This window comes from Carettochelys insculpta, chromosome 9 (genome assembly GCF_033958435.1).
Source record: "Carettochelys insculpta isolate YL-2023 chromosome 9, ASM3395843v1, whole genome shotgun sequence".
NCBI lineage: Eukaryota > Metazoa > Chordata > Testudines > Carettochelyidae > Carettochelys > Carettochelys insculpta.
The window spans coordinates 64,358,338-64,384,815 of record NC_134145.1 but is presented as its reverse complement, the minus strand read 5'-3'; the positions used below and the strand labels follow the sequence as shown (position 1 = coordinate 64,384,815).

Here is a 26,478-nt window from a genome sequence, read left to right as displayed (position 1 = left end):
ATAGAAATATGGTCAAGTTCACATGAAACTGTGAGACTACCTGGGATAGGAATGCTGGGTACAGGCATAGCTGCACCCTGTTTTTATACTACAGCATGAGGGTGGGGGAGAGGTTTCCTGAGCAAAGTGGCTGGAGCTTGGCGACCCTTCTGGCTGAGATCACAGCCACCGGAAAGGCCACCTTCCAGGTAAAGTAGGATAAAGAGCAGGTTGCGAGGGGCTCAAAAGGAGGACCAGTGAGCCCAAAAAGAACAAAGTTTAGGTCTCACTCGGGGACAGACTGCCATAACTTGGGGGGGTGGGGGTAAAGCCTATCCAAGGGCCTAAGAAACCAGCCCACCATGGGATTACCCAAGGATGACCTGCCTCCCACACCTGGGCTGCTTCAGTTAAAGAGATAGTCTAGCACAAGGGAAACATCTTGAACCTCAAGAGCCAGGACATGCCTTGGCAACAGGAAAATATTGGGGGCAGGGGGTCCACCCAACAAATTTGTTAACTCACTAAGTGACTGACTGACTGACTATTATAAAAGAATACAGATATGTACATGGAAAGAAAACCACCAGGAAAGCACTTGCTAAGCAAGAGACCAGTCACTCCAACAATCGTCACTGGCAGTAAGAAGGAACTGAGCAGGTGGCAGGTTGCCAGGGACCTAAATACACTAACAAAGGCACCACTCCAAGGGGCTCCACAGCCAACCCAACAGGTCACTTATTGGAATGGACAGGAGCAAGCACTTAAACTCTTAAAACCAGATGGGGTGGGAGGGAAGGGTGTCCATATTCAGATACATACAAAGAAAAACACCAAGATTATCTTAAAGGTGGCATAAAGGTATTACTCCTTTTTGTTCCTGTCCACCAGCTTGGAATTTTAGTGATGTATGCATCACAACTGCCTGCTCTTAACACCTTTAGTAATGATCTAGAAAATGTCACAATGAGCATGTTACATTTCGAGAGCAACACTAAATTGAGACGTGTTATTAATACCAGGAAGGACAGAAATACAGAGTGACCTAAAGAGATTTGAAACAGAATATGATCTTTGCCTTGGAAAGATGCACTCAGTTTACACAGGGAAAAATAATTACATGGCTATCCAATAGGAAGGAAGAAACTTGGAATCAATAGTGCGAGACACCCCCAAGACGATAACAGTAGTAGACTGCACAACTTGTAAATACTTCAAAACTGCATACTGTGCACATGCAGCAGAACATTTAAATGCACTTGTTTCAGCATCCATCTATAATGGGGTATGCAAAGGGATAGCTAGCTCCGGACAAAGATGGAGCAAGGTGTACAGTTAAACACACAAATGCTTAAAACCTTCACTTCTGTATTCCTTGTTTATCATTTCAAATGTGCAGTCAGGCTGTTTTTGCAGTTAATAGATGCATCATTTTGATTTTCCTTGTTCATTTCATTTATGCCAGAGTTGGAAGTGGGACTGGCCTCCCACCCTGCTTTTAAGGGCAGAGACTGTTTTGTGGTTTTTTGCTTTTCCTCAAGACACTAACATATCATTCATTAGGAGCACAGGTGGGCACCATTCAGTTTCCAGAATTTGAACTAGAACCCTGGACCTTCCCTTAATCATACTCTAGGTATCCATGAGAGTCAGAGACTCTTACCTAGATTCGGTATCAATTAGCGCTACAAACTACTACAGAACAAGTGAAAGTAAAAGGCTGCCTTTCTACTGCACAGATTTAAGAGGCTGAACAGACAATAGCTTTTAACAAAAGCCTTGTCTTCACCCAGTTCCTTCAGCCCTTCACTGAAGGCACACAATCAATCCTAGAACTGTACAAGTGGAAGGGAGGTTGAGAGGTCTTCTAGTCCATCTCCCACCCATGCTCAGGAAGGATCTAGTCTACCTAAACCACCCTGACAGGCACTGTCCAAGCTGTTCTTATAAGCCTCCCACTATTCCCAATATGAACAGTGGCAGCAAGGTAGCCATGTCAGTCTGTATTCTATCAAAACAAAAAAGCAGTCATGTAGCACTTTGAAGACTAACAAAACGTATAAGGTGATGAGCTCTCGTGGGACAGACCCACGTCTTCAGGTCATAGCCCTACCAGAACAGACTCAATATATAAAGCACAGAGGTCCAAAAATTGTTACCAAGGTTGACAAATCAGAAAAATTGTTGTCAAGGTTGGCAAATCAGAAGAGCAGAGAGACAGTGCGGAGGGGGAGGAGGGTATGGCGGGGGGAGTTAAGAGTTAGATAAAACATGGAAGTATGTAAAAGAGTCCATATAATGGGCCAGGTAATTGCTGTCCCTGTTCAAACCACGTGTTAATGTCATGTTAATCTAACGTTCACGTTCAAATGTGACACATTAACACATGGTTTGAACAGGGACAGCAATTACCTGGCCCATTACAAGGACTCTTTCACATACTTTGTTTTATCTAACTCTTAACTCCCCTCCACACATACACTACACCCCACTCCACCCCCTGCCGTCACTCTGCTCTTCTGATTTGTCAACCTAGATAACAATTTGTGGACCTCTGTGCTTTATCTATTGAGTTTGTTCTGGTAAGGCTACGTATGATCTGAAGAAGTGGGTCTGTCCACGAAAGCTCATCACCTAATAAATTATTTTGCTAGTCTTTAAAGTGCAACATGACTGCTTTTTTGTTTTTATTCCCAAATGTTTTTTCAATGAGGCGTGCACCCATCTTTGAGTGGTTTCCTGCAGGCCTCATTTCCCAAGTTTTGCTTATGAGACTGTCTTGTTGGACTGTCTCAAGCACTTCACTAAAATCAAGGTAAGTCTCATCAACTGCTCTCTCCTCCTCACTCATACACTGGGACAATAACCCTGCCAAAGAATGAAGATAAGTTGGTTTGGCATTATTACTCCTTGACAAATCCAGGCTACCTTAGTACTTATCAATATTAGACTGCGGGTACTCTCCAACTGCTTATTCAGTCATTTGGTCTCTATCTTCCCATGAGCCAAAGTTAAGATGACTGGTATATAATTCCTCAGGTATTCTGTGTTCTCTCTTTTAAAGGAAAGACAGGTCCTATGTTTGCTCTTCTCCAAGTCTCTGGGACGTCACCTGTCCTCCATGAGTTCTCAAAGACAGCTAACAGTTCTGAGGTTCCTTTGCCTACGGTCAAGTTTGCCATGCCCTGTGGACTTCATTACAATATTCTCTTACACGTTTCCTCTACTCTGGCTTGCGTTCCTTCCCCCTCATTGCTAACAACTGCTTCAAACATCCAAACAAAATTAACATTTTTATCGATGATTCAAGTAAACGAGTCATTGAACATCTCAGCCTAGAGTATCACCTATTCTTTCTCCTTCCCCATTACAGGAAGTGCCTACACTTTTCTTTGCCTCTCTCGTGTGTTCTTGATGTACTTACAGAAACTCTTATTATGTATATGTTCCTGCCAGGTTTGTGCCTGAGCCTGATTTTGTCTCTACATGCTTTCTTCCTCTTTCTTCTTTGGAACCTATCCTCAACAATTCACCCACATTCTCACTTTTTGTTGGATTCCCATTTGATCTTTAGGTCATTAAAAAGCTCCTTATTGAGCCATATCGTCCTCATACCATTATTGCTATTTTTCCTTAGAGTTGGGACAGTTTGCTGTTGTTCTTTCAATACTGTCTGGAAAAAACCTACCAGTTCCCTGGAACTCCTTTTTCCCCCTCAGATTTCCTTGCCAGAACCTCATCTCCTAGGTCAGAGTTTGTTAAACACTGCTTTTTTATGTCATTTTGTTTCTGTGGTCCCTCATGATTCCAAGGAGAGAAAGGAAGTTTACCATTCCATACTCCCTCACTGCCTTTCACCTTCAGAATCACAACTAATTCCTCCCAGTTCATAAAATGGCTGCTGCCCAGTTACTTTTTTCCACCTTCAATCTAGGCCAGTAAGTAGTCACATCCTAATCAAATGAAAACAAAAAAGCAGCCAAGTAGCACTTTAAAGACTAACAAAATTTGTTAGTCTTTAAAGTGCTACTTGACTGCTTTTTTGTTTTGATAGTATATAGACTAGCACGGCTCCTTCTCTGTTCCTAATTAAATGCTGTACCAACACCCTTGCTACACATGCTGCCTGCCTTTAGGACAGCAATTACCTGCTGGGAAGGTAATATTTTGGCAGCCAAGGTGTGAAACAATTAACCACCAGTGTAACCAAAAAAGGCAGCATTTTTTTTTATTAATTTGATAATCCTGTTTGTGTTTCTAGAGCTATAAAAAACAGGAAAATATACCTCTTAGAATGAAATTGGCTCACTGAATTAAATGTCTGTTCTCCACAGGGAGCACAGTAATTGCACCAAGACTTCCCTCACACAGAGATCTCTGACCAACAGGAAGGAAACAAAATTAAAAATTGAAGACCTGTGTTTTAATTAAACCCCATGAAACTCAAGAGCACGTATGGAAGAACCAGCTGCTCTACCAAGTGAGCCCAGCCCTAGCCTGGAACTTGCAGGTTCTCCCTGCGCAACAAAACAGGACACCTTGTGCAGATACCCAGGCCACTGATTTAAAGGCCAAGAAGCTCTCCTATCTACAGAGACAGGCTTTCTTTGCCTGTATAGTACCTTATAACAAAAGTTACACCTATCAGATCCTCTCAAGAAGTTACACACTTCAACCAGGGGCCAGGCTGCTTTCAGGGAATCTGTCTTTTAGCAAGGCTATTGTACACAGTCAAATGAGAGGTGAATGTATCCTACTGAGATTTTAAATCACCACCCAAAACAAAGCACATTCTGCATACAAAGTATTCCTTTGAAACCATGAGACCTTTGTGCTTTTACAGCAATTTGCATAACTCTGTAGCTCTACCTCTGCTTTGTTTCTGGTCATTTCAGATAATTTTATTCGGCACTAGTAGCAATTGCTACATGCAACTATACAAAGCAATTTTCCATTATAACACTATTTACACTCAGCTTATGGAACACTTCATAGTTGGGCTCACATTGTCTGTGTCCCAAGGTGAAATGTTGAGAAAAATCATTTGAGCCACTCAAAGGAGAAGGCGGCCAGGGATAACAGTTTTAAACAAAATAACAAAAAAGTTTGCAGACAAGCAACCCAAGAGCTGAAGTGATATTTACACAGAAGTCTGAAGCAGCAGGATTTTTCTGCTGCTGTTCTTTTAATACTGTCTGGATTGACCAGGTCATAAGTGCCTGATTTTTCAGACAGCATATAGAGCAGAGTTCAACTTTGTTAACTGTGTGCCCAAGCAACTAACTGCAGCACCTATGTGTCTGTAGTTAAGTAGAATTTAATTCACTATTTCTGTAAAGACTCCTAATTGGGCTGGACCTCCCCAGTGTTTCAGAAAATCCAGATAGCAGCAAACAGGGAGAAGGAAAATCATCATCCTAATCTCACAAAAACATTCCATGGCCTAAGGCTCAGACTGGGAATTGAGTTATTCCCAGCTGTCCCACTGACTGGCCATGCTAGATCTTTGCAAACACGTCCTATGCACTAGTGCACGAATCCTTGGGGAGCCAAGTGTCAACCCTATTTACATATAGGATCATTGAGCCAGACAGGTTAAAGTTACAATGCACCAGATACGCACCCAAGTCTTAGACTACTCAGCAAGTTACAAGTCTGCACTTAGAAGTAAACAATAGAGTTAATGGCTCACTTTAGCAAGGAACTTTGAGATCTACAAATGAAAAAAAATTGCAGAAATTCAAATGCTCATAGATAAGAGCCCACCTCCTCCAAGACAAGACAACCCATTTCTGGTATGGCTATGATCTGAAGAAGTGACTCTGTCCCATGACAGCTCATCAGCTAATAAATTATTTTGTTAGTCTTTAAAGTGCTCCTGGACTGCTTTTTTGTTCTTCTCAACCAAGACTATTTCAATGCCTGGTTGCAGTTTTCAATCCTCTGCCATTTTGATCACAGCCTCATTCAAGAAATCCTGGTGAGATTCCTCCTGTCCACTTTCCTCATGTCCCAAAAAAAAGCTTCATTATCTTGACGCTCAAATAACTGGGGAAGTCTGGAAACAGCTCCCATTATAATGATGGGGACACTTAAAGCTCTGAAGATTTTATAACAGTAGATATAAGATGCTGTAAAAGCAAATGGCAACAGGTCACTGTTGTAATGGGGGCCAAGTCCTGGGCCTCCGTTCCTGCTCGGCTAGTGAAGCCTGAATCTGTAGAGAACAGTACAAGTCTGTTTGTTCCCAGATCTGCATGGATGGATCAAATAAGTGCAAGAGGGCTGAGAGGAAAGCATTAGCTTGGCTGGGATGCTCAATTAAAGTTCTTTGGGTCAATAAATTTGCATCCATACTTTTCAAAATGACTGCTCATGTCTCCAACGCCTGGGGTACACACATTTTTATAACCTGAAGAGTGAGAGGTAAATGGTGACCAAGTGTGAAAATATAATCTGGTAAGCTTCGATCCAACACATATCCCAGCTGCTCAGCAGACCTTAGGCCAGTGCTGGGCAACCTGCAGCTCACAGGGGTTCCACCTACAGCCCTCACATCCACCCATCTGTCCCCCTCCTCCATGCACCTCTCATGAACTGGGGCACTATACTTCCTACTCCCCTGCTGCAGTGCTTTTGGAACAGGAAGTGCACAGCTTCAGTGCCCCAGAGCACAAGAGGCCGGGGAGAAAAGGGGCAGAGAGGGGGGTGAGCAGGACACAGGTGGAATCCCAGTAGGCCATCGGTTGCCCACCACTACCAATCACGTGGTCCACTAAGATGAAGGAGGACAGCTCATACAGTCCACGCACTGGTCTTGCTTGCCCATCAGCGCCTTAGTCCCTGGTGGCAGAGCTCCAGTAGTAGTAGCCAAGGAAGGTAACTCATTCAGAAGGCACCAACCCAAGCAGTTCCAGATCACACAATTTACAGCTGGAGAGAAGGGCCAGTGGAGCTTTTAATGTTTAATAAGGAAATGCAATGGACAAAAATAGCATTAGTAATGTGCTATTAGACTGAAGAAACCCACAAGGGTCAGGAAAGGTTGAGCTCTCAGCTGTAAATCAGCTCTTCTCCTTGCACACTTTGCAGTGAATACAAACATATAATGAACTGTAATTGCTCTCTCTCTCTCTCTCACACACACACCTTTCAGAGTTTGATAATTCTGAGATTTTAAACAAATTCAGGTTCCAAGAATATCAGTTCTTTGAAACTTCATGGCCCAACTTTACAGACAGGTGTGAAGTCCAGAAATGAACTGAAAACTTGCTGCTTCCTGATTTTAAACTTGCAAAGTTTAAAGGAGCTAAAGCCATTTTCGTGAGTCTTGGCTTGTCCCCATCTCCACCATATGCACAAAAAGGTATGTTGGGTATTACTTTCCATTTAATTTTTCAAATCCCTAGGTAGATATTAGACCCATTTTATGATAGAAACAAGGTACAAAGAAGTTAAGCAACATTAACAGTATGTAGTAAGTTCTAGACATGGCAACCACTGAGTTCCAAAACCATAGCCGAGGAGTAGACATGAGAAAGATGCGTGCGCCCTGTCTACACCACGTGACAATCTGAAGTAGAGGCCGGAGAGCACTCTGAAGTACACTTAGCATTCAAATAGTCTCTCTCAAAGCACCTTGCAAAGGTTATCACTACAAGTAGGCCCATTCCACAGATGGGGAAACAGCAGGTGAAGAGACTTGCTCAAGGTCGGACAGAGAGCAATGCCAGTGGAGCCAGCAACAGAAAACAGATTTTGACAATTCCAGTTGAGCAGTACAGTCACGAGGACATACTGCTTGCCCCCTAAGCCCCACAGCAAGGGAAACGGATTTTTAACATGGAACCTTAATGATAACAGTCAAAAGATTATAAAGTGGAAGCTGGCAGACCATGTAGGTGCACCACGGCATGTGTCTGGCTAGTTAAGGTGTGCTTTTTGAGATCATAGGTAGGAGACAGGAGGATACAACCGAACTAGAAGGCCAAGGTGGAACAGACCTTAAGAATAACTCCCCCCAGTACAGTAGACCCCCCGCAAGTTACACAAGGGCTGCATTCCTGGGCAACCTCGGGTGACTCAAAATTCACACAAGTTGGCAGGGGGGGCGGGGAATAAGCATGGAGGAAAGACAGGAACCAGGCAGCAAGAGCCAGCTCCCCACCACCCTCTCCCTTGTGCCTTCATCACTCAGCCTGCTTCCAGGTTGCTAGTCCTTCGTCACCCCCATCTGGAGTGGAGTGTAGCCAATATCGGAGAGGAATCTCTCCTCAAAAACATTCTGCTAAAATGCATCAAGACACCCCCTGCTATCGGTGACTGAGTCACCTGGTTAGAAGTGTTCAACTCCCCTCCGCATTCTGAATTGGAGCTGCCGGGCTGGCCTGTGCAATCCATAGGGACCATCAAGCTCTGACACCTCCCTGAGCTTCCAAGAGCTAGCTGCAAATGACAGAACAATAACCCACACTGAGATTTCCCTCTGACAATAGTTCAGAGCCACAAAAATACAAAGAGTGTTCTTGGAACACCGATGGGACTTCCCAGAGCTGGACAGCCCCTTCCCTTTCGCACCTGTGCGTCAAACAAAAAAAGTGGGGGGTTAAAGAAAAACAAACCAGATTTTCATTTTTACCACATATTTTCTCCCCTTCTGCATCCTCTCCCCTCCCCCCAATCCAACAGTTTTAACAAACATTACAGTGGTTTTAACAAACATTACAGGCCAGCTCCTCAGCTGCTGTGGGAATCTCAGCCTCTGCTCTCATGAAACCAAGGAGATTGCACTCAGCCACTGGCATGTTTGTTCCGTTCCCACTAGTCACTCAGAGGTATGCCACACACCAAGCTCCCCAGAGAGCCGAGTCAAGTTTCAAGTCTCTAAACAGCCATTGCTGCTCCCAGGAAAACCCTCTTCCGCAGGTCTCAAGGCAGAGAAGCTAAGCACTCATCTGCTTGAGCAGTCAGACTCAGCTAGGTGATTTGTCCTGATCAGGCTGTTTTTGCACTCTCCAGCATTTATTCAACAATATGGTGCACATTGCCTAATGCTAAATTTACCAGCCAAAGCAGTCCCATTGCAGTAATTCAGTTTGCGTTACGATTACTAAAGGATATAGCATGACAGCCTGAAGGCTGTCCTGAAGGACAGCTGGGCTGTGATCTTGTTGAAGATAAGCAGAGTTGAACTGCTTCAGAGCTGAGGGAGACAGAGCGCACCCGCACACAGCTGGCCTGTGGGTCTGCAAGTTAACGTAAACTATTTAGTAGGACTGAAAGTTGATCAGATTTTCTGAGATGTGTGGAGCAGCCAGGGCTGACCTTATGGAATAAAACGCCACCTCAACAGGTCCCTAGAATTTAGAAGAACCCCAGAGACGCTAATGGTTGTGACAGCAAGTGACACTCGGGTTGTCGATGTGCCCACAAGCTGCCCGACAGCAGTCTGTCTGCAGGGAAGCCAGTTCCACTGCTGAGCAGCAACTGGCCTGCTGTCCTCACAAAGTGAAAGCCCCCAGCTGCAGAAGGCTACACAGGCTAGCAGACAGAGCAAGGGACCTTGTTGTATGCAGTGTTGCAGCCATGTCAGTTTCAGGACACCAGCAACATCAACTTTTGTTGGTGAGAGACAAGCTTCTGAGCTTAACCAGAGCTCTTCTGCAAGTACTGAAAGATTCCCTCTATGACCTTGCCCAAATCACACCTTTTCTGCCTTAATTCCACAACCATGAACGTGCAGGTCACACTTCACATGACCAAGGATGCTGCTGTGACAATTTGTTAACACCCAAAGAAAACCGTTTTCCCCACCTACTGCAAAAATGCTCAGGCTGGTTTTGCAGAAGGTATAAACGACTCAGGAGGTGAAACTACACTCAGAACCACTGCTGGACCCAGTGACCAGACAGAGTTTGGGGGCAGCACACAGTTACATACTGCCCTAAGATTATATTTGACATTAAGAGACTGATCACATGTCCTGAAAAACAGCCATATAGAAAAAGCACTGCATTTATTCCACAACTGTGGTGCCCTTAGGTACCCACGATGTCTGCTAACTTGGCCAAACAAGAGCCTTTACTGCTTTTTATTCTAGTTGAGCCCTACAGTGTTAACCTAGCAGAAACTGAATGAACTGCCTTTTATTCCAAATATGCCATGAAGTGTAATAGTTCTTAAATTTAAGTTGGTTATACCTGTGCAAGATAACCAGGACAATCTGCATAGGTCATACTAAAAAACAACAGAGGTGTCCAAATGTAATTTAGGACCTAATATGGTTGCATGTCCTTTATAAATGCTACTAAGAACCCCACTTGCCCCTCAGAGCAAGGGCAGAGGTACAGAGCTGATATTTTTTGTTACTTTATGAAACATATCTGACACCAGCCTCATTGAAAAAACAGAATTCACATGTTCTTTTTATGGGATCCCACACCTCTTCTGAAAGGAGCGAGTGTGTTAAGCACTGCTATAACTTGTCATGTTCCACTTGGTTTCACATATCTGGTGACCCTCATTTCTTCCTACACGTCACAAGGTGCAGTGGCCTCCCCCGACGCGGAGGCAGAGGAGGCCTCTCCGAGACCTTGGTGGGCGGGCCCAGAACACCTGCGCCCCGCCCCTCAGAGAGGGGCGCCTGGGTCCAGAATACAGGGGCACTGCTCAAGGCTCATTCAAAGACTGGCCTCTGAGCAGGGCAGAGGCCTCTGACTGGGCTCCTGGGAGACAGAGCTGGGGAATCCGGGCCAGACCAGTGACAGCCACTGGCCAGCTGTCTTGACCAACCCAGGGGGCCGCAGCCAAGCCTGCCATTAGCCAGGTACCTCGAGTTCCCTGATCTATGGGGGCCCTTGGGCTTGCAGAGAACCCCACCCCCACAGAGGCCCTGCTGGAGCAGGAGAGCCTGCCTGTGGCCAGCTGCCCTGGGGACCCTGATGGGCGTAGGCCTGAAATCCTGCCTGCTGCCCATAATACCGACGCCTCAGACCTGCTGGAGCCCACAGTCCTTCCCTGGGACACTAACCAAATGACATGGAAATGCTCGACTGGCCAGACCTGCCAGCTGCTATTTACCTGGAGGAGACCCACCTTCCTAGGCTTCCTGCGCACTCCGAGAGGGACCAAACACCCCTGGAGGTGGAGGAAGGAAGTGGCCTGGGGAATGGTCCACCTGAGCCCATGGTAGTATACTGCGGCCTGGATCCCCACTAGCCAGCTCACTGTGAGAGCTCTCGCTAGGGTCCCAGGCTGGGACCCAGTGAAGTGGGAGGGCCTGCATCCCCCTACCCAAGCCCCGGAGATGCATCCCCTCACCTCTCCTGAGCCACACAGCTTTAGTGGCTATTTGTTTGCCTGCTGCCCCACCCTGAACCAGGGCCTGGATTCGTACGCTGCTGGGCAGCAGCCCCCTTAAATGGGACAAGGCCCCAAGGTCAGCCGTACGCAGACTGGAGCAAGGTGCAGGGGCCTGTACTACCCAGAGGGGGCACCCACCACAGCCAAGACGGTTCACTGCAGTTCCAACTGTCCACCTAGCTCTTTACTTCTTGTTCTGAACTGCTCTTCAGCTAGCAGCTATGTTTCACCCCAGAGATAGCAGCAGTGGAGGGTAAGGCAACACATCTGAATTCCTAACTCAAGTCAGTGTCTCATTTCCAGATACTTGAAATCATTGCAAGAGGGGAATGAGCTCTCACAGGTGCAAAGTATCAGTCCTTCCCACTATAAGGAAATTTCAGAATATACATATAATTCCTGAACCAAGGAAAAGAAAAACAGTCAAAATTAGTGATAATGCTTAGAGTTCCATTGTTTTTGACCAGCTCATTGACAGTACTGCAACTATTTAAAAACTACCACTGGATGGTGAGCGGATTCCACTGCTGTTTTAAATACCCTCAAGTACGCAAATGACCAGAAAAAAATCCTACATAATAATCCTTACAGCGCTACAATGGCGGACAGAATTATAAAAAACACTCAGGAATGTCCTTCAGCCTCAGAAATGCACCAGTCTGGCCCACAACATGCAGGTATTATGTAAATCTTCTCTGAATAAGCAATTAGAACTCTGACCCAGCCAATTCACTGTTTGGCCATAATTCAAGTGATTACTGCCAAGTCAAATACATTAAAGTAATTTTAAAAGGAAGATCTGTTTTTCCAAAGGCATTTTATTTAGGTTTGCACAGTGCCAATTTTGATAAGGCAACAGCTAGCTAGCTGAGAAGGCAGACTCTTCAATTGAAATGTAATTCCATTACAAAGGACGGCAGGTTACGGCAACTAAAGAGACTGAACTCATTTAACATTACATACAAAAGGAAACCCTCAGTTAACGTTCTCACAGACACACAAATGAAGCTATTACCTGCAGGGAAATCATCTAGAACAGGGTCGGCTACCTGTGGCTCCGGACGTTGCTACCACTGACTCCTCTGTGAAAGAGCGGAACTAAGTTCAATTGGTTTAACAGGAGGCAGGGCGGTGGGAGGGATCTGGTCGTTAAACCAACTGAGTTTAGTTCCATTATTTCACTGGCAGCAGGCCAGGGGGCCACAGAGAGCCCCTCACTTGCCCCGCTACCCAAAACAGCCACACCCCTCCAGTGGGCATGGCCTGGCTAATCCCTGCCAGTGGAACACCTCCACACCAGCCTTCCTTCCTCTACACCCATGTACCCATCCAGCATAAGCTCCCCAGCCATGGTTAACCCTACGGATGCAGGGAAAAGAGGGTTTGGGGCTGAGAGGGGTTAAGCCTGGGGATGGGGAGTGGTGTTAAGCTTAGGGATGGGCAGAGGATTTGGGGGCTGAGGTGGGTAAAGCCTGGAGACGGGTTTGGGGGCTTTTGGGGGGGGTAGAGCCTGGGAATGGTGGGGGAGAGCCACCGTGGAGGGTTGATGCAAACATTGCTTCCTCCTCCTTAGGAGCCTAAACCAAGGTACAGATCATCACCCAATAAATTGTTTTGTTAGGTCTTTAAAGTGGTACATGACTCCTTTTTTCTTTTGTTAGGATACAGACTAACATGGCTTCTCTGTTACTACTCAACAATATTGCGAGACAGTCAAGACCTGTTGTGGCTTCATCTGCCCCTCCAACAGCTAGGTTTTACTGCCTTTGAATGTATTTGTAATTAGTGCTTCATTATGAAGTACTGGAAATGCTTCGTAAATGGTCAGACAACTGGATAGGGAGTCAGGACTCCTGGTTCCACCCAGTTCCACAAGTGACAACTTAGGCAAGCCAACGCTTTCATCACCCAACAGTCACAGGCTCTTTCAAAAAGTTCACATATGCCAAGAACCATGAGACTTTGGCATGACAGAGCATACGAAACACATCACTGGAAAGCATAGGATGCAAAAGAGTTAAGACCAGATTTTTGTATGCAAGGCCACAAAAGTTAAACAAATTATCAGGTCATTTTATCCACTTCCACCTCTGAGTCAGCAAGAACAGAATTCAGTGCTGACACAGAGAATGGTTTCCAGTGATTTATATTCAGCAATGTCCTCTGAGTTTGCAGATGCTGGTATCTGCGCAGCCACCGAGCAGCTTCTTCACACAGCCACACTTCAAGGCAAGCATTTTGCAGGACCAGGGATCAAGCATCACTGAGTGAAGCCTATAATCTGCTATTATTTAAGCAACTATACTTGGATAACCTGGTGATCATTTGGAATTGGGTCAAGAAAGAAAGGTTTGATTTTAGGAATGACAGCTACCCATATGGGGAAAGAAGGGCAAATGGGTGGGACGGGGGAGTGGAGAGTTAGCATGATCACATTATTCTCTAGTTAGGTTCTTGTACAATACTACAGTTTAAAAATGTTTAAGATTTCAGGTACCAGGGAGGGGAATGACTGTGTGCTTGGTCACTTACTTTTGCAGATATTCTATTACCTATCCCATTACCCCAAACTAGAGAATATAACCATATGGTTCACTGCAGGCCCAGAGAGACAGTCTTTTCCATTAAAATTGCCATGGAAGCACATTCTACAAAACCACAAGCACAGTTGTAATGAGAAGAGTTGTTCTTTCAGATGGATATATAAACTATTTCTCATGTAACCTGTAACCATCCTCTCCCTGCATCTGCCTTGTCTATTTAGATATCTGTTTCCTTGTACTTCCTGTCTGTCTCCATAGAATTCTAGGGCTGGAAGGGACTATAGGAAGTCATCTAGTCCAGCCCTCATGCATTTCCTCTGGTCTTGTAGTTAGGTTGTCTGCTCTTTGGGGCAGGAACCATCCCTGTTCTGTGTCTGTAAAGTGTTCAGCACCAGAGGGGAGCCTAGGCCAGCAATGGGGCTACACAATGCTACCATAAGGTTGTCAATTTTGGTTGGACATATTCCTGGATGCTTCATATGGCAATTTTTCATTCAAGAATAACCTTCCAGGACAATCCTGGAGGACTGGCAGCTCTATGCCAGCGTTTCTTAAACTTTTGAGATGACAGAACACCAAACAATAATATTCTTCAATGCTAAACACCTATGAAAATTTTCTTTAAAAAAATTTGTCCTCAAACCCCACCACCTTTGCCCCCTCCCACAAAACCAACAGTGACATATACAGCAAAAGCAAAATGAAGTAATTTACATCAGGTATCAGAGCAATGAAGTATTAACATTGTACTTGGTTTTAATAACAGAAAATATGCATAAGTGTATTCTTCCAAATGCTGGTGGCACATCTGCAAGTCATTCACAGATCATCAGCGTTTGTCAGAACACAGTTTAAGGAACACTGCTCTATGCTGCCACTGTCCAAGCAATAAGTGATTATAAGAGAATGTACGATAAACAACATAAATGCTGCTCACGGGTTTTTGTACCAACGTAACTAGCAGTTCAGGTGCGGTGGTGTTTTTATAAAAAACACAAACCAAACCTCTCCTAGCTTAGCTGCAGCTCTCTCCCTATCACATGCCTGAGAAGAGGCTCTAGGCAGCAGGTGTAGAAGGTGGTGGAGCAGGGTTCTCTGGACATTCTGAGAACTCCCACCATTTTGGCTGACTGTTTGCTCCAGCCTCCCACCCCCGTCTCTCTCCATGTTCTACACTGCCCCATCCCCTTCCTTTTTCTCTCCATTTAGCTGATCCCACTCTAACCAACCCCACCAAAAACCAGCCACACACTGTGAAACTAACATTTGCTGCCCTCAGACTGTTCACATTGTGTGTGTTACATCCCTTCCCCCCACCCCCCCGCAGTTAGCTGGCCTATTCAGACTAAGCTCTTTGGGACAGACAGTCTGCTGCTTCGTGCAGTGCCTAGAACAACAGGGTTCCATTGTTGGCTGGTACTTAGGCCCCACTGTAATGTACGTAAGTAATATGTATAGCTTATTCCCCTTCTTGTACAGAATAGCCATACTGCTATAAGTTCATACATACTAGTATAACTGTGTCCACGCTAGGGGATCATGCCACTTTAACAACATTGGCATAGTTAAAGCAGTGCAGCTTGTGTGCAAATAAGCCCTTGGAGCCAACACCTTCACCCTGTAACGAGGGCATAGAGCTTCCTAATTACACCTCCAGAGCGTCTCCTGGAGACCTCCAGTTTAGACTGCTTTTAAAAGTAAAATAATCTGTTTCATTCCCTTTTTATTTTACCACCATCCTTCAGGTCGTTTGCTGTATTACAATGCACAAAGAAGAGAAAAACCTAATTGTTGTCACCTCTTTGGGTCATCTCACATACTAACTCTAACCAGCAATTACCTCTTTACCAGACTTGCCTACCCACCCTCGGTTTCCAATTAACATATAAAGTAGTATGTGGAGGGCTTGGCAATTTAAAAGCAAGAGTCCTTCATAAAGTAATTCACTTTTAACTTGTAGGGTATGGCTCTGACACTAGTTACTTGCTTCTTTAATAAAACAGAGAGAGTCCATTGAAAGCAAGCTTTAACAATGAAGCCCTTTCAAAGTACAAAATATTTGCAACTACACATTTTTTTTCAGTCATAAGATTAAATCAAACTATACCTCAGCAAGCCTTGTCGAAAAGGTTGAGTGGAGGGTGGGTAGGGGGAGAGAAAAGCAGAGAAGAATTTCTATTAAACAAAAGGGTTCCCAGAAGTTGATACCAATTTGCTGGAAATTAAACCCAGCCCACTCAACATTTTTCATTGTATGCAGACATACCAGAATCCCAACAAGGAGCATTTTTTTCCAGCTAAAATATGAACCATCAGCAGTTTGACCACCACCAGACTGAAATATGACATCCTAGTGGAAGCAACAGAGGGCTTGGGGGGGCGGAGGGAGGGAGAGAACAAAGTTATGTTTACACTGAATCTAGAGTTTGCTCTGCAAGCTCTCTGCTTTCCAGGTATCACACTCAACCCTCGCCCAGAAGTTGCTGAAACTGTTCCTCTTGGAACTGACAGGAAATGGAACTCCCAAGCAATGCCACACTTTACTGCTAAAGCCAAACTACTGTTACTTTGTGACTCCCTTCAGGGAAGCAGCGGTCACAGCATCCTTTAACTGACCATGTATAGTGGGGTTACTGGTCCTGAAAAATGGAAATCCAGCAAGCTGAGATTCATCTCCAGTTTCCACAGAGCTCAAACAAGCACATTACACAAATGACAGTTGTCTTGTTCTTGTCTGTAGTTCCTTTACACCTTCCAAATTATAACAATGTAAAGAAAGCCGAGGAACAGCAGATGCACTTTCAAAATGTAAAACACGTAGCCCCTGCACAAGTCAGGAGGAAGACCTGGATCCTTTAACATGGACAAATCCTGCTGGTTAACTTTTGGGGGTCTCCTCTTTGCATCTTATGTACTTACTACACCCATAGCTCAAAGAAGTCAGCAGCTTGGTACAACCACGCTGAAGGCATTTTCTTAATTACTACCCTGGAACCAGGAAACACACTGAGAGGAAATACAGATTAAACTCACAGATTTTAGAAAGAAAGCAGAAGAATCACTCATTTACTAGCCAAAAATAAGCTCTTTGGGAAAACATTTATTAGTTAAATCCACCCCAACAAGAGAGTTGCCAGCTCACTGGAAAAAGTCCTGGCCACACAGAGCAACCAGCCAGTTCCTGAAGAAAACTGGCAGGCTCCATACAACCAACTGTGAGCTCACCACCTCAAAAGGGCTCCATGAACCAATTCTTAATCCAGAAAACTGGCTGTGCTTTGCCTCAGGACTAAACTAACCATGCTTCACAGCTAAACATGTCAGGAAGGACAAATCTTCTAACCTATTTTAGTATTTGAGATACACCAGTTTTAGATCCTAGTGGGACTCAGCAATAGGTTAATTTCCTAGTGACACACAAGGGAGTTAGAAATGCTGCAAGGTCTTGAAACAAAGCAGAGAGGCAGATGGTGCTTTATGGAATAAGGAAGGACAGCACGACAATCAGAGAGAGAGAAGTGCAATGAGAGACAGGCAATCCAGTAGGAGCAGAGAAATACAAACCTTCCTGGCCATAGAGAAAGATTTAAGATTTCAATTCCCCATCAAAACAATGGCTGGGCAGCTCAACAGCATGGATACAGTGCACAGGAAAGGAAGAACAGCAAACAAAAGCAATTCTTTCTGGTTGATCCCTTTCACGCAGAAAATTGCTACCACTTGGCGCAGAGGCCACAGAGGTAGATTACTGGGACAGGCATAGGGAACCTGGAGCAGCTTCTCTGCACCACAAACAAAAATCAATGCTGGTTTTGGGAGAGGAATGGCAAGAGAGAATAGGGCCACAGTGCCAGAGATGAGTGATGCTCATAAAAGCCATGCAAGTTTTTTGCTGGAATTTTCCCAATTTTTTCTGATGTAAGCACCCAAGAAGGCCCACATTTAACATGGGATTCATTCCTTGCTTTAGTATATGATTTTCCTTCAACTTTATACAGAATTGGTTAAATTAAAATATGTTAAATCTATGAGCAAACACTTAAGGGTTACTAATGCCATTTTCTTGTTCCTCACCTAAGAAGATCATATAGATCAATCTTCTGAATTGAGTTGTAAAATCAGACTGTATCTGATTTAATTCATGCAAATATTTATGTATTATAACTTTTTCTTCACCCTAGAAACAGTGTTCTAAGTCACTAGCTAAACAATTTACTGTATATGGTACAAACATCTCTGAAAAATTAAGATATAAAAATTTAGAAGACAGGGTTTAGCCTGAATTTATACCCACGAAAACAGAAAATTTCCACAGGATACCAGAAGTCTTTAATGAATGAATGAATTTACAGACCTCAGGAGCAATTTAAGACTACCTGGACTATATATCTCAAATCTTGTACTTTTTACCATATTAAGAACCATTGAACTTACACCCTCCTCCTCCGCAAAAGCAAAACCAAAAAACAAGCATATCAATGAAAAGAACACAGCATCACGAGAATATCAGTTTTCTGTGCTATTTGAGTAGGCTAACACATGCAATATGAAAGCAGGCAAATGCATGTTCTCAGTCAGTGTACAGCTTGGATCCAACTGAGGCAGGACCAGTTTCCATCGGCTCCTATGCACACAGCACTGCGTCAGATTCCAAGAACCAAGACTTGTTGTTATTTCTGTGCCAACGTTACCTAGGTACTTCTTGGACTTGCAGCCAAAGGGGAGGTAAGGAGAGTGTCTGGAACTCAACAAGCCTCAGACTAGAATGAAATTTAGATGTTGTCCCAAGAAGCTCGTTATTGCTCAGTTAAGGTTGATTGGCAGGGCTATGAACCCTTCCAGAACATGAAATACACCTTACTGAAATCTTCCAAGGCCAGAAATTACAGAAAGTACTTGCCAGCTCACCCTGCAAATTTCAATCTGCACCCTGGAGTTGGGGAGCACCACTTTAGCTAGACTAAATCTGTTTAATCCAGTGTTGTCATGTAATATGCAGACATGAAGTACATTCCATTTTGTCCCCCAGAGACCCATATTCTTCCCTTTGCCTGCATTCTATCAGCCCTTCATTGTAGTAGGGCAATGCACTGACTGCACAGGGATTACTCTCAACAGGTCACCACAGCTCACAGTGAAATCCGCAGAGAGAGACCAGACAGATCCTTTCTGTGCTGAGAGATGTCTGCTCTGCAAGCAGAGAAGAACAATAGATTACTCTTGACATAGAAATTGGCAGCAAGCTGGTGAAGAGATAAATGCAAGCGATGCTCCAGAGGAGATCCTTCGGACAAGGGGTGGTAACATCTGGCCACTCACAGGTATCTGTGCAGAACAGATGCAGAGGTTGAGAATAAATCAGATATGGCCAGTTGGGGTTGACAGCACAACTTTTGCTTTAGTGACGAGGACCTGGTCTGTCAGTTTCTGGGCCAACCATATTATCTCATTGTTTTCTGGTATCTGTCATGTTGATTTGTATGTAACAGTTGTTGGCTTACACTTTGACAGTAAGCTCTTTGGGTCAGGAACTCTCTTCTTGTTCTATATCTGTACAGTGCCTAACATTGAGGAACCCTGACCCATGATTGCAGCTCCTAAGCACTATGGTAATACACATAGCTACCTACATCTGTACAGCACCACACTACAACGCACACTTCCTTCCCACCCAGGCAATTTTTGCATCAAAGGAGCTGCCATTCTTGGTTTGTCCCACAACAGATGCACTGACTTTAAATGCCTGAGGAAGGAATAGACTGAGTAATGTCTTTCTCCCCACAAACCCCTGGAGGAAAGGCTGCACAAGTGGTATCATTCCCAAACACATGGCACAATGACTTAAGCTCTGGATTTGCTGAGCTGAAACAGACATCTATTCTGCAAGCAAAAAAGCATTTAATGCCTGGAATCCTTACTGGCAACAACTGGTTAAGAGAAAGAATGGACAGCCCACCTGGTCACTGCACAGCTACTTTGGCATGATTCTGATCTAGAGAGGATACTCAAATGTGAGGTATGAGCTGCTAGGGGTTTGCCAGGCAGTTTTCCAAAGAAAGGCTGATGTAGTTCAGAGAGTTGGAGCTCCTGACTCTCTGCTTCTCATTGATGAAAGGCAGAGGAAGCGACGACACATACCTTCACTTCTAAACACTGGGACCCCATAAGGCACATTTGCAGGCCTTAGAACCCATTCTTCCCCAAGGGTTATCTGCTTCCAGGTGGACAGATGCAATCATCTCAAGAAGGGGATCTATGCAACACACGAAGATGAATCAAATAGATTCCAATAGATTCCAAAGTCTTACCAGAACTTGTTTATTTACCTATCAGCGAATTCTCTAGGTGAGCACCCAGTTTTCAACAAACAAGCTAGCAACGGTGAGATTCCAGTCTCTCATGGCTCCATGCCCTGTGAGTCTCCACATAATTACCGTACATGACTGTAATCCAGTTAAACTTCACTACAAGATGAGCTTCATGTTATCACTTTCAATTAGTTGTAAGCCACTTATCCCCTTTCATTAAGATCCATTTGGACTACAAATCCCATGCCACTACTTGAGAAATGGCATTCATCAGTTAAACAGCAGCAGCACGGTGCTCATTTGATGTTTCGTTTTGAGTAAGCCCCAGGTACTACAGAAATAGAGGGAAATATTGCTGAAGCTTTTAGATAATTCTGTAACAATCACTTCCCTTCACCATCACTGGCAAGAAGTGGATCAAAGCTAATCCGAAGAAGAGCAATGGAATTTAACAACTATTCTAAGTCTAAAACATGACTACCTTTAAAATAATCTATGCAGAAAACTGAAAATAGGTGGTACTATCACAGCCAGAGTCTCAACTTGAGACTAAGGAAAAACTCAGAAGATAATGTTAAATATACTAAAACATATTGCCATTGCTTTGGACAAATCACAATAACCAGCTACTGTTATGCTCATGTTCTTGACATTTGAGAAGAACATGAGAAAAATACTGATTGCAGTTTAACATTACTGGATAAAGAAGCAGACAGTTCATGCACTTACTGTGTTTCATTTTCTGCCAACATTCTCAAAGTACCACATGGACTCCTCACAGCTGAAGAGGATGATACTGTCATGACATGAACACCAAATAATAATCCATTAATGCTAACAATAACATTGTAGGGCTTGACTCAAACCATCCAAGCAAAACATGATTGTTTATAATCTTTTAAAGAAAATCACTGTATTGTACTGCACTTGTGGAAGTCGCCGACCAAGGACTTGCTATCAGAGTCTGCTGAAATGTTAAACCACCTCTTTTTTTGGGGGGGCGGGGGGGAGGGGGTGATATCTTCCTCCTTTGGACTAGTTTGTTCAAAATTGAAAAAAAACAGTTGGAAGTTGAAAAATGAGGGAAGTTTGTTTTCCTCTTTTTAGTCTAAGAACAAAAACTAGATTGGAGGAGATGAGATCTATTAGTTCTGAAAACTTGAACGACATGGTGTACAGAAACAATTAGCTCAATCTACAAACTAGAGAGACCTTCTAGGTTTAATAAATCAGTTTTAAATATAAATCATGTTTGGACAAATTTGCTTCTTAAGTATTCTGCACATTCAAGGTAGTTTTATTTAACAAAATTTTAAAATGCTGGATTTTTTTTTATGATTAATCAATATCTTTGCTTAAACATACATAGATATCCTGATTAGCAAATAAGTACAAAATGTAGGTTAAAGGGTACATTTAGCCCAGGTAAAGGGGATGGTTGAATTAAGATATGCATCGCCAGATACATTACATAGCTTGAGTCAATGCACCTTAATTCGAGCTTCTGCTGGGTCTCCACTGTGGGAGGTGAATGAGTGTAAATACCCTTTTTGATTTCCCTTAAGCCTAGCACAGGGAGAGAGTATCAGCGCCAACGGGGGCATCCTGTGAGTTCAGTTTAGCGCATCCCTACCAGGCACACTAAATTGAACTCCAGAAGATTGGGGAAGAGTAACACTGCCACAGTTCCCAATTGATGAGTTTTAATGTTAATGCCAGAGAGAATAAACCCCTCTTTTGGGAAATAACTGAAAAGCGCAAATGAAAAACAAAACAAAGATCAATCGTTAAAGTCAAGGTTTTCTGTTTGCTGGTTTAAATTACTGATTGGAATCATCCCTAATTTACATCAGTTTTTATTTTAGTAGGCACCTCCATCTTGCTCATCTCTTGTAAAAAAGATTTGTGGCTTCCTTGAACTAAACCTGCTGGATTAATGACACTGGGTAAAAACCCTCTCAACACCTTCTTACTTAACATGGTTTAGTGCTTACTTCACAAGCTCTACAAGTTCCCAGGGTAGGTTATCTTTTCTCTGCAACTGGAAACAAATCCAAACTCTTCCCTCATGACAGAAGGCATTCACCCTAGTTTTCTGAAGACAATTTGTAATCCTGTTGTAAACCAAGCCTGTTAACTGCCAAGTTTTTATTCATGTCAAATAGGAATGAACACTTGTGTCTTTCTGCTGGGTCCCTGAGAATTTGTTTCTTGCTCATTTGTTGGTCTACGGTTTCTCCTCAAGCACAGACTAGATGTGGTGTGATTAGGTTAAGAGGCTCCACTTTTCCCCTTGAATTTTCTTCCTGGTTGTCGCCTTCCATGGATGACCTCAGTCATCCCTAATCAGCTGAAGGCTGGTCATTGAATTAGCTTAGTACCTTATACCAGTTCTACACCCACCTTCACCAAAAGCATCCTGGATAACCTTGACGAAATCACTTCCCCATCTGTACCTCAAATATTTAGCTGCAAAAATGAAGGTAATATTTCACTACCTCCTGTGGGAGGAAGAAAAGTTAGCACCGAAGTGGCTCAGACAATACACCGATGAACAGAAAATTCCCAACTTATGCATAACACTGATTTCTTCTGAGTTCTGTTCAGTTTGCTTTGTTTCTCCCACTGAAATATGAATAAACACACTTCTGAAGCATCCTAGAAACAAATCAATAGCCTAATGCAAACCCTGCCATGGATGAAGGTATTAATCCATCCACTTTTTTTTTTAATTCGGGAGCCCGCTTTACCAGTCAGAGAATGTCTTGCTATCTCCTCCACTTCCCAAACTTTCCCCACTCATTCTGGTAGTGTTAGAGCCTCAAAACGAGGGCATCACCTTCACCATAGTGGGACAGCCAGCTCACACAGCACTTTCCACTTTCCAAGTGCTTTGCAAACTCTTGGACCAGCACCATAATCAGAACCAAATAATTAGTTTCTTTTCTCAAAAACCAGTTTTAAAAAGTTTTAGGAGACATTTTAAGTAGTATATCCTAAGCAGAACAGCGAGACTAATAGTGAAGAAACAAGTAAAGAGCTTCTGCCTTCTGAAATATTCTTGTTTATAAGGTAACACCAGTGGCGTGACTGCCGTGACTGAAGTAAGGAACTTGATTTTCTGAGAAGCCGACTACCAACAACTCCAACTTAAACCAAAGATTGCTACACATACTCAGTTCCTCTAAAAATCAGGCTCAAGAACTACTATTATATACATAAAGGAAAGCTGTGCCAGTTGCTATCAGATGGGTTGGAAGCCAGAGGGCTAAAATCCAGAAAGGCTACATAGTTTTAACATAGCTGAAGCATATGGTTTTGATGAAGTGATATCAACAGCCTGCCCTGCATGACTGAGATATTATGGTCTCTAATACCAAGAAGTACATACATACAGCAACAACTGTCCACAAAGTACTTAAAAAAAAAAAAAAATAGCTGACATCAACAGAAGAATAAGCATGCCAAATTACATAAATGAGATGATCTCTGTCGATTTCGGAGAGAAATTACACTCCCTTCCACCTAATGCACGAAGAATCAAGCCCAGCGGACATGTAGATTTCACTGAGGCACCTCTGCACTAAGAACTACCATTCTCTGCCCCTACTTTTCACAAACCAAGCATGTCCTCTGACACCATTTTTCCCCCATCAAGCATCTATATCCTTAGCCCTTCAAATTTCACCAAGTGCATGTGAACTGGCTGGACTTGTAGTAAATCAAAACTAAATCAAAACTGTTCTTGTAAAGTAATGTATTTCATGTATTATCTACCACAAAGTCTGCTAATCAGCCATCAACTAGACATAATGAGCAAAGTATACCAGTCAATCATCTCTCAGTTGACCAGTCCACTCACAAAACTCAAATTTCGCGCTAGCTACACAGAGCAATTCACTGAATGAGACTGTTGCTTTCTATTTCCTTTACTGGCAAGCTCTTTTTTTTTTTTTTTTTTACAAGAGCATTCCAAAATGTGTCACAATCTCCAATGCATGTGTATGCAAAGAAAATGACCATTGGCATTCAGCCCCAATCTGGTATTCCAATTAGCAAGCACTTTCCGCTCCCCTCTGTCAATGTATACCATCAGGTAGGAATGTCTCCAAAATGCATACAAATGCATCTATAGATTTATCATGCCACACTAACTTTTAAAAAGGGAAACAAATGCTCTGTCCCAGACCTTAAGTCTCCGGCATAGTCCACTCATTCTCTGACTTTTTGCTGAGTTGAAGTCTTAAAAGTCAACAAGTGCACAGAAAAAAACTACAAGCAGGGAAAATCCCAAGGAATATACCTGACCACACACCAAGCCCATTTTCCTCTGACAGGTCTGAGGGGACCAGATTCCCATCCCCAGCATTAACAGCCAAAAAAGCCCCAGCTGCCCCCAGTCCTTAGACACCCACTCAGGTTCATAAAGTGCCCTATGGCTTCTACCCCTGACTTTATTGCTTTCTCATCCTGTCTCTTCCTGAACACACACACTATCTGCACACGCAGCCAGAACTCTTTTTACTGAACTCACATCCCTAAAACCAAAAAGCAGGCAACAGTGAAGGACCATGGCATTGAGGAACTGTCCTGTACAGCAGGGCTGGAGAGTTCATCCTCCAGATTCTATGCCCTTCAAGTCCTTAACCCTCCAGCCGCACAGACCCTGAAAAGTTCATCTTGAGCACTCAGAGATCTGAGGGATACTGGAGCATGGGAGACACAGACTCTGACATGAGTCTGGGGAGCAATGCTGGGCAATGAGGCTTCTCCACTGACTCACCTCCCAGTACCTGTATCTGGCCCAGTTCCCTGAATGCCTAATTCACAGTACTCCATCTACCAATCTGTCCACCTCTTGTGTACATCCAGTTTGTGCCATTTTTATCACGTAAGCCATGAAAAGGCTTCGTATCTAGAAACAAGAGCACAAGACTTACTATTGCAGGAAGCTTGCTTTATGCTTTGTCTTGCTACTAGAGTACTCTTCCATATCTAGCATTCCGTAAGCCTGAATGCTCAAATAACTGGCACTGCAACCACAATTATGTTTTAGTTATGTTTTGCGCCGGTACAGTGCAGTGAAGCAAACACAAATAAATACAGCAGTTTGCAGTACACAACACCCCTCTCACTGGTAAATACAACACTCTGCCTGCATTTGTGTGCGTCTCTGAACATCTAACCTCGTTTGTCTGTAGCGTTATGCATTGCTGGGTGGACCTCTCCACTACCCAGAGTGTTTCAGCGCTTGGCAGCCCGCCGGTCCGGGCCGGCCGGATGGGAGAGAGTTTTCAGCACAAAGCCCCGAGACACACGGCCACCCGCTCGGCCGGACGGAGCGCACGGAGTCAGCTGCGAGGGCTGCCCGCCGGGCGGCTGGCCCCCGCCCCGCTTCAGGCAGCCTCGGCCCGGCCACCGCCGCAGGGCAAGCGACAGGGAAGAGACGGGGCGAGGCAGCGCGGGGCGCTGGCGGGGAGGAGCGTGCGCGGCGCGGGGGGCAGCTGCGGCGGCCAGCGGGGCCCCTCGGCGGCGCGGGCACGAGCCGGGCACCTCAGGAGCGCCCCCCCGCCGCCGCCGCCGCCTGCTCGCGGACGGGCCCGGGACGGCGAGCTCGCCCCCCACAACCGAGCCACGGGGCCGGGACTCACCGGGGGACGCAGCTGGGGCTCGAGCCGTCTATCTCCCAGGTGGCGAACAGGTTCATGGGCACCGGGCGGCTCAACGCCCCGGCGCCGCCCGGGAAGCTGAGGCGGCCGCGCTCGGCCGCCATCGCCGCCGCCGCCGCCGCCGCCCGCGCGCGCGCCCCCCGGCCGGTCACTGCGCCGCGCCTACCGCGGCCGGCCAGGGTCACATGGAGGGGGCGGGGCCGCGGCCGGGGGGCGGGGCTCGGGATAGAGGCGCGTGAGACAATGGAGGGGGGGGAGCTGGGGGAAATCGGTGCGAAGTGGGGTCCGGGCGCCGCGGCTGCGCAGCACCGGGGCACGTCCCGATGGGGGAAGCCCCCCCACACCCCGGCGAGGAGCTGAGCAAGAACAAGACCCAGTGAAAGCAGAAGCGCCCCCCACACCCCAGCCAGGGGAGAAGAGGGGAGGAGCCTGGACAAGGGCAGGACAAAAGGCTGGGGAAGGCGGGGAGGCTGGATCTAGGCACTAGCGAAGGAAGCAGGGAGAACCGGAGCTTGAAGAGAGAAGTCTGGGGAGAAGAATGCGCCCAAGCGGAAGATGCATGAAGGAACCCAAGCAGGTGTCCTTAGGGACCGGGGGAGAAAACCGGCGAGCAGCATT

General features: G+C 44.9%; 1 protein-coding gene across 4 annotated transcripts in view; it reads right to left on the bottom strand.

Annotated features, from left to right (window-relative positions):
- The window catches only part of PACS2 (phosphofurin acidic cluster sorting protein 2), a 97,576-nt gene extending 71,588 nt beyond the window's left edge, over positions 1-25,988 (bottom strand). For all 4 annotated transcript variants that reach the window (XM_075003566.1, XM_075003567.1, XM_075003568.1 and 1 more), the window contains exon 1: positions 25,843-25,988. In XM_075003566.1, the coding sequence (XP_074859667.1) occupies positions 25,843-25,964 (122 nt within the window). In that variant the 5' untranslated portion in view covers positions 25,965-25,988. The remainder of the gene's footprint in view (positions 1-25,842) is intronic.
- Between the last annotated feature and the right edge of the window lie 490 nt (positions 25,989-26,478).